The sequence below is a fragment of the Psittacula echo genome (assembly GCF_963264785.1).
Source record: "Psittacula echo genome assembly, chromosome: 11".
NCBI lineage: Eukaryota > Metazoa > Chordata > Aves > Psittaciformes > Psittacidae > Psittacula > Psittacula echo.
In genome coordinates this window covers 1,472,679-1,487,269 of record NC_137746.1, presented here as the reverse complement: position 1 = coordinate 1,487,269, position 14,591 = coordinate 1,472,679, and the positions used below count along the sequence as shown (strand labels likewise).

The following is a 14,591-nucleotide window of genomic DNA, read 5'->3' as shown; positions in this document are numbered from 1 at the left end:
CTCTTACAATAGTAGACTTTCTAAAATAAATACTATTAAAATAGAGCTTCAAAATAAATATTCTATACAAAGAAAACCTTCTGTGGTAACTTCTCCGGGTGTGTATGTGGTGGGCTGGTAACAGAAGGGGGGACCTTTATCAGCGTAGGAGAGGAGGGGGAATGCCCCGTGCTGGGAAAGGGTGAGGGTTTGTCCGGTGGGAAAGCCAGTGCCTGGGGAGCAATGGTGTTGAATTTAGTAGCTGCTCATTGTAGCAGCACTGGGCTGGAGGGTGCAGGGAGGGTTTGTCTGTCTGTTGAAGCCGCCCTGCTGACAGTGAGCTCCAGCCAGGGATGCGATGTGGCGTTGCCCATGAAGTCACCCCTTCTTGCTTCTGCGTGTGGGCAGGGGACAAAACCTGGCAATGAACCTGCAATGAGCAGGTCAAGGTGATGAAGCCGAAGCACCCTGCCACCCTCCTCCTCCTCCCGTGGAGGCACAGTGCCTGTTCCAGGGGAATCAGCCCTCACCTCCCTGCTTGCCTTTGTCATCCCACGCCACTGCACTGACACAGCCGGAGGCCAGAAGCATCCTGACAAGGTTTGTGCTCCTTCGTAGCCATTCCTCAGCTTGCAAGGGGGGATCTGACCTGCAGGAGGATGGCCAGAGCTGGGGTTGCACCATGCCCATGGTACGTCTCAGGGGGTGGCAGGAGACTCAAGTACCTTAAAAGGGGATGGGAGAAAGGAGGCATTGGGATGAAGGAAGAGAAGGGATAAGGAATCCTTGATTGGAGGTGTACCCTCCAGCACAGCTCCCCGCCTTGGCTGACCCCAAACCTTTATGAGTGCTCTGCAAGGAGCTCAACACTTCCTTCCCTTGCCTTGGACCATAAGCTGATGGAGCAGGGTCTGACCATGGGGTTAGGAGGCTGAGGAGAAGAAGGAGGGTTGCTCTGCTACATTTACCACTGCTCTAACACATCCACTAACGCTTTACAGTCTTCCAGCATGGGACCGGCTTACAGGACTTATATATTAAAAGAAACCAACAGAGAAATAGTTTACAGCTATGTACAATGAACATAAATCCATACGGGATTGCTGGGTGTATGTATGTACATGAGTGTAGATTGGCACAGTGGCGACCACTCCAGCGTTGTGTTTGCTTGCAAGGACCATGCATCTAAGCCATGGGCTTTGCTATTGCAGGTTTTCAGCACAGGTCCCCCCTGAAACAGCCAGGGACAGAGGGTCAAAAGGGCAAAACAACCACTGGTGGAAGCCGCTTGGATACTGTATGGTCCCAGTAGAGGAGGGCAGCATTTTCTAGTCTATTTGCATCTTAGCAAAATGATTTCTCTTATTAAATACAATACCTTATACATTCAACCAACAGCTCAGCTAGTTTGGGGTTGGTTTTCCTTTTATCTCTTCCCCTCCAGTTTGTGCAAGATAATCAGTACAGTTCTGGATCCCCACCTGCTTCCTTCTTTCTGGTGTCCCCAGAGGTGTCAGCATGAGGATAAACTACAGGACTCGGTATCTGGTGACAGATGTAGCATCCCTTTTTCTATACCTGCAATTGAGCTGAATTAAAACTCAGACATCCAGGTTGAGTGAATTCCAAAACCAAAAGACACCACAAGTCCCCTCAGTCCCTTCTGCCAACCCCTCCACAGCAACTGTATTGCAACCAGGTCAATGGGATTCCTGGAAATGCTACATGAGCTCTGCCTATTGCTTGTCTAATTGGAGAAGATATTTCACTGTCACTGCTGTGCATTTACTGAGGAAACTTCCTCTAATTACAAAGGGAAAAGATTAGATCAGGTTTCTGCATGCAACAAGTACCTGCCCGCTTCTGAGTGTTGCATGGCTGGACAGAGATTTTTACTTAGCACCTTGTAGCTGTCGAGAGAAAGGGGTTCCTGCATCCGAAGGGAATGCAGAACCAGCCTCAGGATGAGTGCACAGGCAAAGCCAATGATGTTCTCTTACCGAAAACCATGGGCACACTCTTTAAATAGCCTCTCTTCCCTCCCCTGGCTTTCCCATGTGTTTGTTAGCACTAAAATAAACATGAACAGCATTCTGTACACTGAAAAAGACATGTTTTTGTACAGAGGAGGCAGAAGTGGAACAGCAGCAATAGAGATGGGGAATGGGCTCTGCTCCAGCAAATGCCATTCATCCCCCAGACACAAAAATCTTTATAGTTACTGAGCAAAGAGGAGCTTGCTCCAGGAGAGGAGGTACTGGATTGATATCCCTATAAAATACACCCAGGTGTATCGGACACTCGGGGTTTTGTGACTTCTCAACAGAGCTTAAGAGGTTTACAGAAAGAAACACCGAACGTCTTCAATTTGTGGCATGAGTTAAGATCCAGCACCGGGGAGCAAGCACGTGCGCTGGGAAACAGGGTTTGAGCAACCTCCTCCTGGAGCGGGTTTGTACTGGTGGTGTAAAATCAACATCCCATTGAGCAAACCCTCTGGATCAGCTGCGGGCAGAACAACACCACAGCGTTGGTACAACAGCCTGGGCACCTCCTGCTGCCGCTCCTCCCGGGGAGGGAGCACCCTGCTACCAGCTTGCTTTACAAAGAGGGTCCGAATCGCTGTGGCCAGGTGGGTTCAGAGAGAGCACCATGCCTAATGCGGAGAGGCTCTTGAACAAATGAACCGTATCTTTACTTGTGGTTCCAGACCTTTGAGGGACACGGAAAGCTGTTGAGAAACGTGGACTTTGTGTGCAATGGGCCCTTCTAACGGGGTGCAGGTGGGGAGGGAGGGTGGAGGGACTTAACCCATCACCTTCAACAGGCTGCTGGTAGCGAATCGGTTTGGAAGGAAAGCAAAAGTGAGAAGCCCATCCTGGACATGAATCCAATGCAGCTGGGAATGGGTATTGCTTGTGTGGCCGCACCTGCCAAGCAAGCAGTCAATGGTTCTTGTGGTGTGCAGGCATGGTGAGCAGCCGTCCATCCAAACCAGGGGTTTTTAAGCAGCTGTACTTCACAATAGACATAGGTTTGCAGCCTTCACTTTACGTTATTAAGATTCCTCCTTTGGCCCCATCTACTTAAACTCTGACCAGTTCCAAAACCCTGAATAACCCAAAGTGCTTCAGTTTGTGGAATCAGTTGCTTCTGCTTTCTTCAGATGCAAAAGACTAACGTTATCCTCAGAACACAGGTTATTAAAAAGAGCCAATGCCACCGTGGAGTGTCCTCCCACTCCCCATCCTCCCAAACTATCAAAAGGGCTTCTCTGGCCTGTTTCCTTTGCTCTCAGGCAGCGCCTTGCAAATTACACTGTTTGTGTTTTTACATCTGCATCCGGGCCGGCTCACTTGGTCGTAGCATCTCTGGGACAGCTTGACGCAGCCGGTGGCTGGCAGGTAGCAGAGCAAGCAAGGGAGCACCAGGGAGAGAGCGCTCATGAAGGACCAGCGGGCACAGCAGTTTGAGTGGGAGCAGGAGCAGGGGTGGTCGGCGCATGTGCCCTCGTCATCCTCGTTGGTGCAGTGGTAGAAGACGCCCTTGACGAGACACATGCAGGTGGAGTAGTTGACCAGGTTCTGTGCTGAGCAGAGGCACTCTTGGTTGCACACCCAGCACGAAGGCAGCGTCCGGGGCAGCGCGCACTCCTTACACTTGCATTTCCCACAGGCTTCGCACAGCAGAAAGTGCTTGTCCAGTTCCTGAGACACAGGTTCCTTCAGGTCCAGGGGTTTGCAGTTAATGGCCTTGGGCTGAATGCGAACTGCTCGGGGGGAGGACTGCTCCGCCACAGGCGCTGGGGCCATGTGGTCCAAGAGCCTTTGGTCTGAGGAAGTGCTGCTGCTGCTGCTGATGGAGCTGGGGCGCCCGCTGAAGGAGATCCAGGGGTGGGTGACATCCTGCTCACAGCGCTGCGGGTGCTGGTTGGTCAGGACCAGTTCATGGGGGCCTCGGGGACGCTTCTGGGCTGCCAGCTGGGCAGCGGTGGGGTTGTCGGTGTAATCGTTCTCTATGTGAGTGGTCTTCATTTGGTCAATTGGCAGGATGGTGAGCGGGTGCTGCAGGCGCCCATAGGGGATCCGACTGTCCAGCAAGGGCTGGACCATCACAGAGCTGGGGACAACGGTGATGTTGTGGGGAATCCGGGGCTCCATTAGTCAAGCAGTCTGAGTACGGGTGAAGAATCTGTTCTTAAGTATTCTAGGGGAAGGAGAGGAGAAAGAAAAGGGGTAGGGGAGAGAAAGAGTGCATTGTTATTGAGTTACCCTTGAGGGCCTTGAGCAAGCTGCTCTAGTGGAAAGTGTCCCTGCCTGTGGCAGGGGGTTGGAACTGAATAAGCTTTAAGGTCCCTTTCAATCCAAACCATTCTGTGGTTCTACCCTTGCATCAAACAGAGCTCTTTACTGAGGCTGATTATTACACAGAAGGTCTTCTAGGGCAAACTTAGAAGAGAGTCAGAGCATTTGCCCGTGTACAGAATATATCACCCTTTGCTGCTGTGCTCCTGTCCCTAACCTTGGCCATATACAGCGCCTCTGGTCCTGGGAAGGCTACCACTGCTGCAGGGCCCTGAAGTGCCCGTGTCTCATTTTTTCAGGGGGAAAGCACATCTTAGGGTTACTGCTGTATGTTCACATGCATTTTGTCACCAAACCACCTGAAGTGACTTATCTAAGGTTTGGGGTTTTCCTCAATTGACCCTGATCCCGAAAAACCCTGATGCAAAAGTGTGTCTCGTGGGAGCATTGGGCTGGTACAAAGATGCTTTGGAGCATGGGGTGAGCACTCAGCCTTGCTAACCCTGAATCTGCCCGTGGGAGGGTGGCTTGGCTTTGGGGAGGAAATGTCCTGTCTCCATTTGGAGCCGCTGGGCTCGGAGGCTGCTTTCAGCCTTCCTGCAGGAGGTGGAAGTTCTTGCTCAGCAGCTTGGCTGGGTGCAAAGCAGGGCAGGGGAGAGCACACACGCGGGTCAGGCTTGATTTGTCACCTCCTGCAGGTAACCAGGCACTCCTCTTTGAAACACTTGAGCGGGCTAATACTTGCTTTGAGCGCTCTTTACCAGCTACACCAGCTCAGCCGTCTGCTGCCGCAGTTTCTAATTTCATTGAAAGAGTGCAATTTATCCTGGAGTCAATCCAAACCTTCAGCAGGACAAGAAACCACAGGAAGTAACTAAACTTAAATCAAAGAACGGAAACGACTCGGTTCAAATTTAGAAAGTGCACATTGTTTTCTAGTAGATGTGCCATTTCCTCATGGGGTGACCTTTATTCATAAATAATAGAATGCTGAAGAGCAGTTTAAAGAAGGGGTGAGGAAAGCTTCAGAGCAACTTGCAGGAGGGGAAAAGCTTCTGGTATCAAGAAAAAGGAAACAATGCACAGCTTAAGGCATTGACAGTTGTTTGTGTTCAGATAAACAAGGCTTTTTCCAACAGCATGGGAGAGTTTAATGTTAGAGCAGTCTGAAAACCAGTCAGGAAAAACATGCATCAAACTACAGCCAAGATGTGTGTGTGTGTGTGTGTGCACAAGTAAATGTATGTGTATTGCAAGAACACGCTCCCCTCTAACCTCAACACAACAAAAACTGGAGCATGAACTAATTACTCATTTATGGAAGGAGAAGGGGAAGTGCATTTTTCTTTACCCACTGAATAATGTTACCAGAGGCCACTCTTACATTAGTAACTCATTGCTGTGATAGGTCACTTGGCATTTGAGGGGCTGAAAATCTGCCAGTTCTCCCAGGATCAATAGGAGTGAGGGCTGATGCTGGATGGAGACCAGGGCAGTGACACAGAGTGCGAAGGCACATGGCACCTCTGGGTGCTGGCACCGGGTCCTGCCTGCTGGGCTTCTTCTCTCTGCTGCACAGGGTGGGCAGGAAGAAGTGCTTTATTGAGCAGTGATAATGACTATTGGAGTGCAGTCCTCAGGCTGTTTCTCTTCACAAAGTTAAAATCCTCTGCTGGGTCTTAGCCATTCATTTGGGGTTTATTTCATTATTCATAGCTCACTGACATCCTGACTTGAGCAACAAGGGAGTTTTCAGAGCATCTCTTCTTATTTACTGTATTTCAGAGCAAAAAGCAGCAATGATTCTGACAGCTGTGGGGCATTGCTTTTCTTCTGCACGTCAGAATCCAATGTCATGATATAAAAAGGACTTGCTGCAAGTCATAGTTCAGCAACAGATTCAGTTCTGCATGAGCTAGGTGGTTTGTCTGCAGCAAGACTTTGACTTCACAGGGCTTTTGGGGTTTGTTTTCTTTAAGGAGAGATGCAGCTGTGTTGGCTGCCAAGAGTAAGTGCAGCAGAGCTGGTGTTAGATGGAAGGTAGCTGGAGGAAATGGTGGCACACTGAAGGATGTTACAAGCCTGACCACTCCTTCACGTCCCTGGCATCAGTGCCTTCAGTGCCTTTCCCCTCTAGCACAAGGATCTGTGTCTGGCCTGAACCCACCCTCCCTTGTTATCAAGCCTCTGGAGTTTGGTCTGTTTGCCGTATATTTAGGCTGGATTCATGGAGCATTATGTTGTTTAAGGTGCAGTGTGTGCCAGCACTGTATGGAGTAGAGCTGGGCAGCATCTGCTGCCTCCATCAATGTGAACAGCCTGACTTGATGCTGATTTTCCCAGCAGGGCAGCTCTGGTGGCACATGGAGGGGTTCTGCTTCACTGAGGGCACCCCACAGGGAGCCCCAGCACCATGGGTGAGCAGCAAGCAGGAGGGCAGCAGCCCCGGGACAGGAGTCAGCACCTGGGCTTTACATTAACTCTGTAATTGCACAGTCTGCCATGGTCCAGAACCAGCGATGACATCACATGGAAGTTATGTTATCAGATTAGTTTGGAGATGTATTATAGCCACAGGCACTCTTAGAACACCCAAACCCTGGTACACAGACATGGCCATAGGCAGGCAGACATTAAAGATGGCTTAACTAGATATGCTAACGCCGATCAGGATTTCAGAGTTTACTAGCACAGAAGGGAGATGAACCCCAGCCTAAATACTGCACTTCAGGATAGTTCATGTTGAAAACTCTTCATCTTTTTCCATTATAATGCTGCTTCAAACTGTCTTTCTAAGAGGGAAACTATTTCTGCAGAACAAGAGGAATGGAAGCTCCGACATGGCAAAAGACCTGCAGCTATCTGGGCACAGGATCTGTACTCGGATAAAAGCTCTGGAGGGAAGACAGAAAAATAAGGCCCAGCTCTCCTAATTCCCAGACCCCTGCTCTGGACACAACCTCTCTCTTCTTGAAGATCACTTTTAAATCACTACGGATACACACCCTACCAGTTTTTGGTGCTAGTGTTAAACATGGTCCTTCAATGCCTGCCCTGCCGCAGTTAACTGCTGTCACTTTTCAAGCTACTCTCATAAGACATAAATTTCTGGCACTTATAGAATTTTCCAAGGACCGTGACTACGTTGCTGCTGCTGGTCCTGTCGCAAGAAGTTTCAGCAGTGCATAAGATTGCTGGTGACAGATCCAGGTCAAACATCTTGTGTGCTGAGCTAGAGAGTGAGCTCAGCGGTGCTGGTCCTGCAAGCAGGCTCTCCTCCACTGGGATCTGCCCAGATGACGACAACGTCAGTATTTAAGGATGTGGTTACTTCAGGTTTTATGTCTCCATGCTTCCCCTAGCACGTGCCTTCAGCACATCCTTCCCTGAGCTGTTTCTGCCTTAAGCTTCATGTCTGCATTGCATGAAAGAAGAGATTGTAGCAAAGGGTACTAGGCAGCTGTTTATGTGCACAGCACTGCACCTCTCACGGTAAAGAAGAGGAACCCAGTCAAGTTCTCAGGCTAAGGACTTGTGCTGGACCAGAAGCAAGTCAAGAAGCCAGGCTGTTCCCGTGAGACTGGGTATGTGCATGGATCCTGGCGACTTCCTTGGAAGATCCTCCGGGACATCATAACTTGACCATTTTTGGTTGCTGTGCTCCCCAGAGGGAGGAAATGCAGCTGCAGCCAGGCTGAAATTGTTCCAGGATGACTGGAACAATACAACCAAGTCATCCTTTGAAATGCAATCAGTTTGCAGGATACCTCATGGCTGTTCACAGGAGTATCTGCTGTGATGTCTGCTCAGCAGGAGGGAAGCTCATTCCCACTCCAGAAGCAGGACACTATGCTCTTCTTCCCCTCCCCACTGGGAACACACCATGCACAGGATGCTTGTCAGGAAGGACAACATTGCTTTGAGCAGCAATGATTGGCATCTTATAAACTGCAGCTTCATCCCCAGTCAAAATTAATGTCTAGGGTGACCTGGCAGAAAATAAGACCTTGGAAAAGAACAAGATCTGAAGGGCTGTAACCCTGGGGTTCTTGCATTGGCTATGAAGGCCTGTGCAGGTGAGCAAGCTGGGGTTCCGGGGGTCTTGTAGCTGAAGTGACCTAATTCAGCATATAGCCCACGGAACTGGCCACTGCCTGAAGCAGCCCTGGGTAGAAGTGGTGACAAATGGGAGGCACTTTGGTTGGGAGGGGATGCACAAGGGAATAGGCTGAGCTGTCTCCATCACCCTCTTCAACTGGAGTGCCTGAAGGTGCCTGTGGCAGCCGCCCAGGGAGGGGATGGTTACTAGAGATGAGCTGTAAATGTTAAACCCCCTAAGAGAGAATAGTTCTGCTTGTAGGACTCATCCACGGTGGTACGGAAGGACTGAAGTTTGTGGTGCCAGTGTTGTGAACAGATCTTCTTCTGGCAAGGGCAGTGGGGTTGTGTGTGCAGGTATTGAATTAATTGCTCAAATTGAGCAGATCTAATGTAACCAGATGTGTCATTTAAAGAAAATTGTACATTAAAAAAGAAATACAGAAGAGATAATAAAGTAGAATAGTTCAGAAATACTTGAGCTATGAAACTTTATGCCTTTGTTGTCCACTGCACTAATCCAGCCAGACTCTAAATTGCATTTTAATTGAGGAAAAAAGCCATACAGAATACTTGTAAACAAAATCAGTTAATCTTTGATCATCGGTAATTACAGACCTATTACAGCATTAACATAGGCACAGATTCACTGGGGGCAATTGTGCAGGCAATTGGCTGAAAGTAGACAGCAAGAAGGCAAATTTATGAGCATGCTCTTGCACTGGGATTTGCTCATTCCTTAGAGGTAGGTGAAACAATGGAGTTCTTTTCAAAGCAGACGTGTCAGCAAGCTCCCAAGCAGAGGAAACTTCTCTTCCCCATGCTATCCAGGGCCTGGATGGCTGCTCACCACATGCAATTTTCAAGTCAAAATATACTTCCCTCCAAGGAAGTACAATGGATTCAGAAGTCAAGCTCACAACGCGCTCTGGTGCTGCCTTTGTCTCCTCAGCAAGATATTGCCAATTTCAAATTACTGTTGTACCAGATAATTGCAAGTCCTAAAGTTGTAGGAAACCAACTGTTATTTTCAAGTGTTTGGGTATAATTTCAGACTCAAACAGTTTGTGAGGTTCTTCAGTCACAGGAAATTAAAACAAACGTGACCGTATGTTTTAATAGGATTTTGGACTTGCCTCCATCCTTTTATAGAAAGCTACATCCTTGTAGGCAATTCCATGAGAAAGCTGTATAAACCCCCAGGAAAGCTCACTCTCGTTAGTGTTTTTCAGAGCAGTTTTTGAATCAATGAGGTTGAGTATCTTTATTTCCAAGGTGGGGTTGGGTGACTTGTCTGCCATGTACTGAAAACCAAAATGGAGCTTGACTTCAATAGCTCAGGAGTGCAGAAATACAGGATGTTTACAACTGTCTCGTTATCCCTTAGTTAATAACCTTAACAAGTTCTTCCTTACGTTTAAACAACGTTCTAGATGTAGGTGGGAACAAGTCCCTTCCTCTCAGCATCATTTTAATTCCAGAAGCAGGTCCTGTCTGGAAGCAGAACTGCAAAACCCAGCCCTGGGAAGCACTGGTGTCACTCAGCCACGTCCCCAGTGCCCACAGTCCCAGTGAAGTCAATGGGAAAACATGTTCCCACAACCACCTCCTGACACCCAGCACCAGGTAAGAGGTACCATGGTTTCGTCCAGCCTGTTTCTGAAGGATGCAGGGAATTTCCACGTGAGATGCTGACATGCAAACATCTGAACGTAGCCTTCAATGGCATAGAAAAGCCCCAGATGTGCTGTTTGGTGTGTGTTTGTTAACAGAGACACCAGCAGGATGCTCAGAGCAGTAACGCAGCCACCAATAACTTTCTATCCTTTGTAAGCTGCATGTACCAGATCAGGGGTCACTTTGCTTCTTTCTAATGAATTATGCCTTAATGACACCTCATGAGCAGCTTGTCCCTTCTGTTGACACTGAATGGCACCAGTGTCAGGGAAGAGCCATTTGCCTCAGCAGACCAAGACTTCCCCTGGGGTTGCTGGTGCTGGATTGTCCTGTGCATGCTCCTGGGCTGTGGTACAGCCTGAACTACTCGCCTGGAGCTCTGCTGTGAGTCAGCAATGGTGAAGGGACAGACCAGAGACCTCTGAATCTTGTCACCTCCCAGCTGGATGACACTTCCTCTTGGTTACTATGATACTAGACCTGTTATTATCCAGGCAAAAGCTGCGTTACAGTCTCTGAAAGTGATGTGACAATCACCTCATTAAGATCAACATGCAGGTAGGAATAGTTGCAGTAAATGTACTGCAGAAATTGGCTTATTTTCTTTGCTATCTGGGACACGTGAATTTCTAAAGCAGGGCAACAGAAAAAAAAAACAAACCAAGAAAAGCAATAGACTCTTTGCAGGTAAGTCTGAATACAGAGAAATCATCGTAATTGAGAACTATGTACTTTGAAGTAGCATAGTGTCAGGTCAGGCATGTATTTCAAAGCCTGTGCAAGTCAGCACCGTTCAGACTCAATGTAACCAGTGCAAAATTCCTCTGAATTATCACTGCTTTCAGAACAACCATGGCGAGTCCCTCTCCTGTGACGAGTTTGGTTACAGGGTCTGGAAAACCTTATCCAGGAGGCGTTGATCACAGCAGCATTCCATGCTCTCGGGATGTGCACAAACCCTGCCTTGCTGGCTCTGCACAATTATTTACAGCTCCTCCCTACAGCTGCTTGGAAAAGAGGGAAATACCCAGGACATGCATTGAAAATGAAGGCAGGGTATCTGGGATAAGAGCTTTCCTTGCCATCAAAAAGTACTTGTAAAAGGAAGATCTATAGGGCTTCACAGAGTGTGTGCTCCAGCTGGGTCAGGGCTGGCTTCTACCGTAGACAACCAGGGTATCACCCAAGGACCCATTTCTGAGGAGGTGGCAATAAGGGAACAAGTTCTGCCATTGCCTTTGTCTGGAATGAAGGACATCCTCTTGTCCAGAGATCCCAGGCCATGCTGCCACTGACGGAAGTCAGAAAGCTCAATAAAAGCTTTTAATGAGGGAGGACTACACTTGGAGTTAAAAGAGACCTTTTACTAAGCACGTGTTTTTAATGTGTGTTTAAGAATAATATATAATGTTGGAGTTCATTAAGCTGAGTTTGGCTGAATTTCCAGTCAAGCTCTAAATGCTTTAAAACCAAAAAAAGCTCTTTTCTATAAATCAGATATTAATATTATCAAAATATTGTTATTAACTTTTCTTGTTCCCCTCCTGAACAGCCTCATCTAGCTAAGGAGAGCTGGGATTTTCTCTATGAGTAATAAGGGAAGAGGGGGGAAAAAAAATAGAAAGCTGATTAGGGAAACCTGCCATTTTTAAACGGAGACGCTCGATTCTTGCCAGAGTGTGGAAATTCGGAAGCTGGGAAATGAGACCTGTAGACTTCCAAGAAGCTGTCTCTGTCCAGCTGAAGCCTGTTCCTATGGTGCGAGTGAATAAAGCACATTTTGAACCACTAACGTTCAGACCTCTCAGGACTCAGATTTCTCAGTCAAGGCTTTTTATTGGAGAAGAACATTTATTTTAAGGACAGAAAACTAAGCTCAGATATGATCTATTAAGCTAATGGCAGTAAATGATAACCACATTAGAAGGATTTTCTGTGTTCTTAAGGAAACACAATGTATTGCATTTGAAAAGAATAAACCCCAAAGGATACTCGTGCAACTGTTTGCCTATAAAAAGGCAGTTTTAAGTACTGGGCTGAATGTGAAACATTGTACAGCAATATGATTATTCCTTTTGCTTTTAATATTTGGAAACCCATCAGAACTGTGAATTATCATTGCTGTGGTGCTGCAAAGGTGGTGAATTTTAGTCCTCAGTCTCAGAACAGGGTATTCTTTTTTGGGGGAGGAGACTGCTTTTTGAGATGTTGCATTTCCCACTATGGTTTAGGAATTAGTCATGATTCCATGCAAACAGCTTTTGTTTTGCTGTTTCAGGAGGAGAACAAATAATTTCTCCCTTGCACATACATCAGAGCATTTCAAAAGGACTGCAGTATTCAGAAATGGTCCTTTTAATTTTATAATACCAAGATAGAGTCCCTTCTAGCAACAGAAAACACAGTAGCCCATGGAAAATGGCACATTTATCAATGAGACATCCCCAGTGGGGTTCCAATAACTGAGAACAACCCCTCCTCCTGCTATCATTCATTTTTTTATGGAGAAGGGGGAAGCCAGTCATCAGGATCATTGTGATTCCGTGCACAAATTGTAGCTTTATTCTTGAACCCAAAATAAAGGGAGAGGGGGGAAGCCTTAATATTGGGGAAAGCTGGGTTTCTCTTTACCTAATTAAAGAGCAATCCCTGAGCTGATTTTTGACATGCTGTACTCTTAGCATGGTATGGGAGAAAGGCAGCAGCTGAAGAAGTTTTAAAGAATCTAGAACGTGCCTTTTCTACCCTGGATAATGCAGGGATGTTTTTCCTTTCCTCTTTCTTTCTCTCCTTCACCCTTTAAGGAAAAACCTGGGGGTTCAAACAATTTAAATCAAGAAATCAGACCCACGGTCACTTAAGGAAATAGAGGGAAGCCTTTTCCTCCCGCGATTAACGCTGATATTCATTTGCACTGCCATTTCCAAGGTCTGCATTCCCAGTCCTGCTTGCCTCTAAGACCTTTGTGCCTTTTATATGCCCCTTTCTGTTTTTTCCATTCCTCTCCTAATACTGAATTTTCAGAACATGTCGTCTCCAGGCTTGTCTTTCTCCTGTGACGCCAGGACTGGTACCAGAAAAGAAAATCCTGGCTTATCTTTGCTACGCAGTTGGTGGGGAAGAGCAGCCGAGACAGGTTTTGTCTCCATATATAATATATTCCACATACTTTTATGAAATGATTCTTAGGTACACATTTTTATTACTTGTATTACTTATCTAGCCCTTAAAATACATCATCCATCCAGATTTAAAACAAGTGTACAGCAGGACAGAGAACAGAACAGTGATGGAATAAGGCACAGAGGCCAAAAAAAATAAAAGAGAAAAGGACAGTTGTGTGAAATAAAATGCTAAAGAGCAAAGGTCACACAGGAAAGCTCTGACACACCAGTGCTGAGCTCTGAAGTGTCCTATTATGGAGACAGCTCAGAACTACTTGACACTAACAAGACATAAGGCTGTGGAAAAGAGAGGAAATGTGTACAATCAGTTTTCATATGCCAAAGCAAGAAATACCTGATTCTTATTTGTCAGCCCAGGTGACCCCATATTTATGCTCCTTAGGGGAAGGAAGAAGGGATGGAGACGACATCCCATCAACAGAAAGAAGAGCCTTATTCTGTTATAAAATCCCTGCACGCAAACCCAGCACGAGTATGGTGAAACCTGCCTGCCATATATGTACACCAACTGCAGATGTTGATGAACAAGCACAGAAAAGAGGTATAAATGAGAGACATAGGCACACAAATGCAAATTCTGCAAGAAATGTGATATTCCTTCAGAATGCGAAGTCTCCCGTAGGTTGTGAGACACCAGGCAGATATCCACTAGGCATAATTAGACATAATTGCTGTTAGAAAAGTAATAGTCAGAAATATGCTTATGATCAGGGATCTTGAAGGGTCTGGCTGAATTCATCTAGAAAGAGGACAAGATTTTCCCTTGGGGAACAGGCTTGATTTTTCTTTCTCCACTTAACAACATTTAACATTTGCTCGCAAAAGCAGATCTCGTACTTACTTTAAATAATTCAGCTAAGACCATCTCTCCATAGGCGAGTTAATCCTAAATCCGAGGCGGAGGAGGGGGCCGGACCTGGGAAAATCCTGGCAGGAGCCGCTGGAGCTGCTGGAAGGGACCTGCGAGCACGGCGCTGTCAGCGGCCGCCGCGATGCTGCAACCGCCGCTGCCTGGGAAAATGGCTATTTTATGAATGGGAGGGTAGCGGCTCCTCCTGCGCATGTGCAGCCTCCCAACTCTATGAATGGGTGGGCACCGGGGCGCCAGCGCGCATGCTCGGCTGCCTTTTATGAATGGGGGGCTGGCGCGGCGCGCTCCCGGCGGCGGCTCGCGCTTTTTTTTTTTTTTCTCCTTTTTTTTCTTTCAGTTTTTTTTTTTTTTTTTTTTTTATGAATGGAGCGCAGGCGGCGGCTGCGCGTGCACCGCGCCCCCCGCCCCCCGCCCGGGGCTGCAGGTAACGGCGGCCGCCGCGGCGGGGAGACGGGACCACCGAACCCCCCTTACCCC

The 14,591-nt window shown here is 47.4% G+C and overlaps 1 protein-coding gene across 1 annotated transcript; it reads right to left on the bottom strand.

Moving 5' to 3' along the window:
• Window positions 1–3,239: 3,239 nt before the first annotated feature.
• Window positions 3,240–4,139, bottom strand: SPRY4 (sprouty RTK signaling antagonist 4; the record flags this gene model as incomplete). Its single annotated transcript, XM_080627365.1, has 1 exon — window positions 3,240–4,139. One exon carries the CDS (start codon window positions 4,137–4,139, stop codon window positions 3,240–3,242), a length of 900 nt encoding a protein of 299 aa, XP_080483491.1.
• Window positions 4,140–14,591: the final 10,452 nt, after the last annotated feature.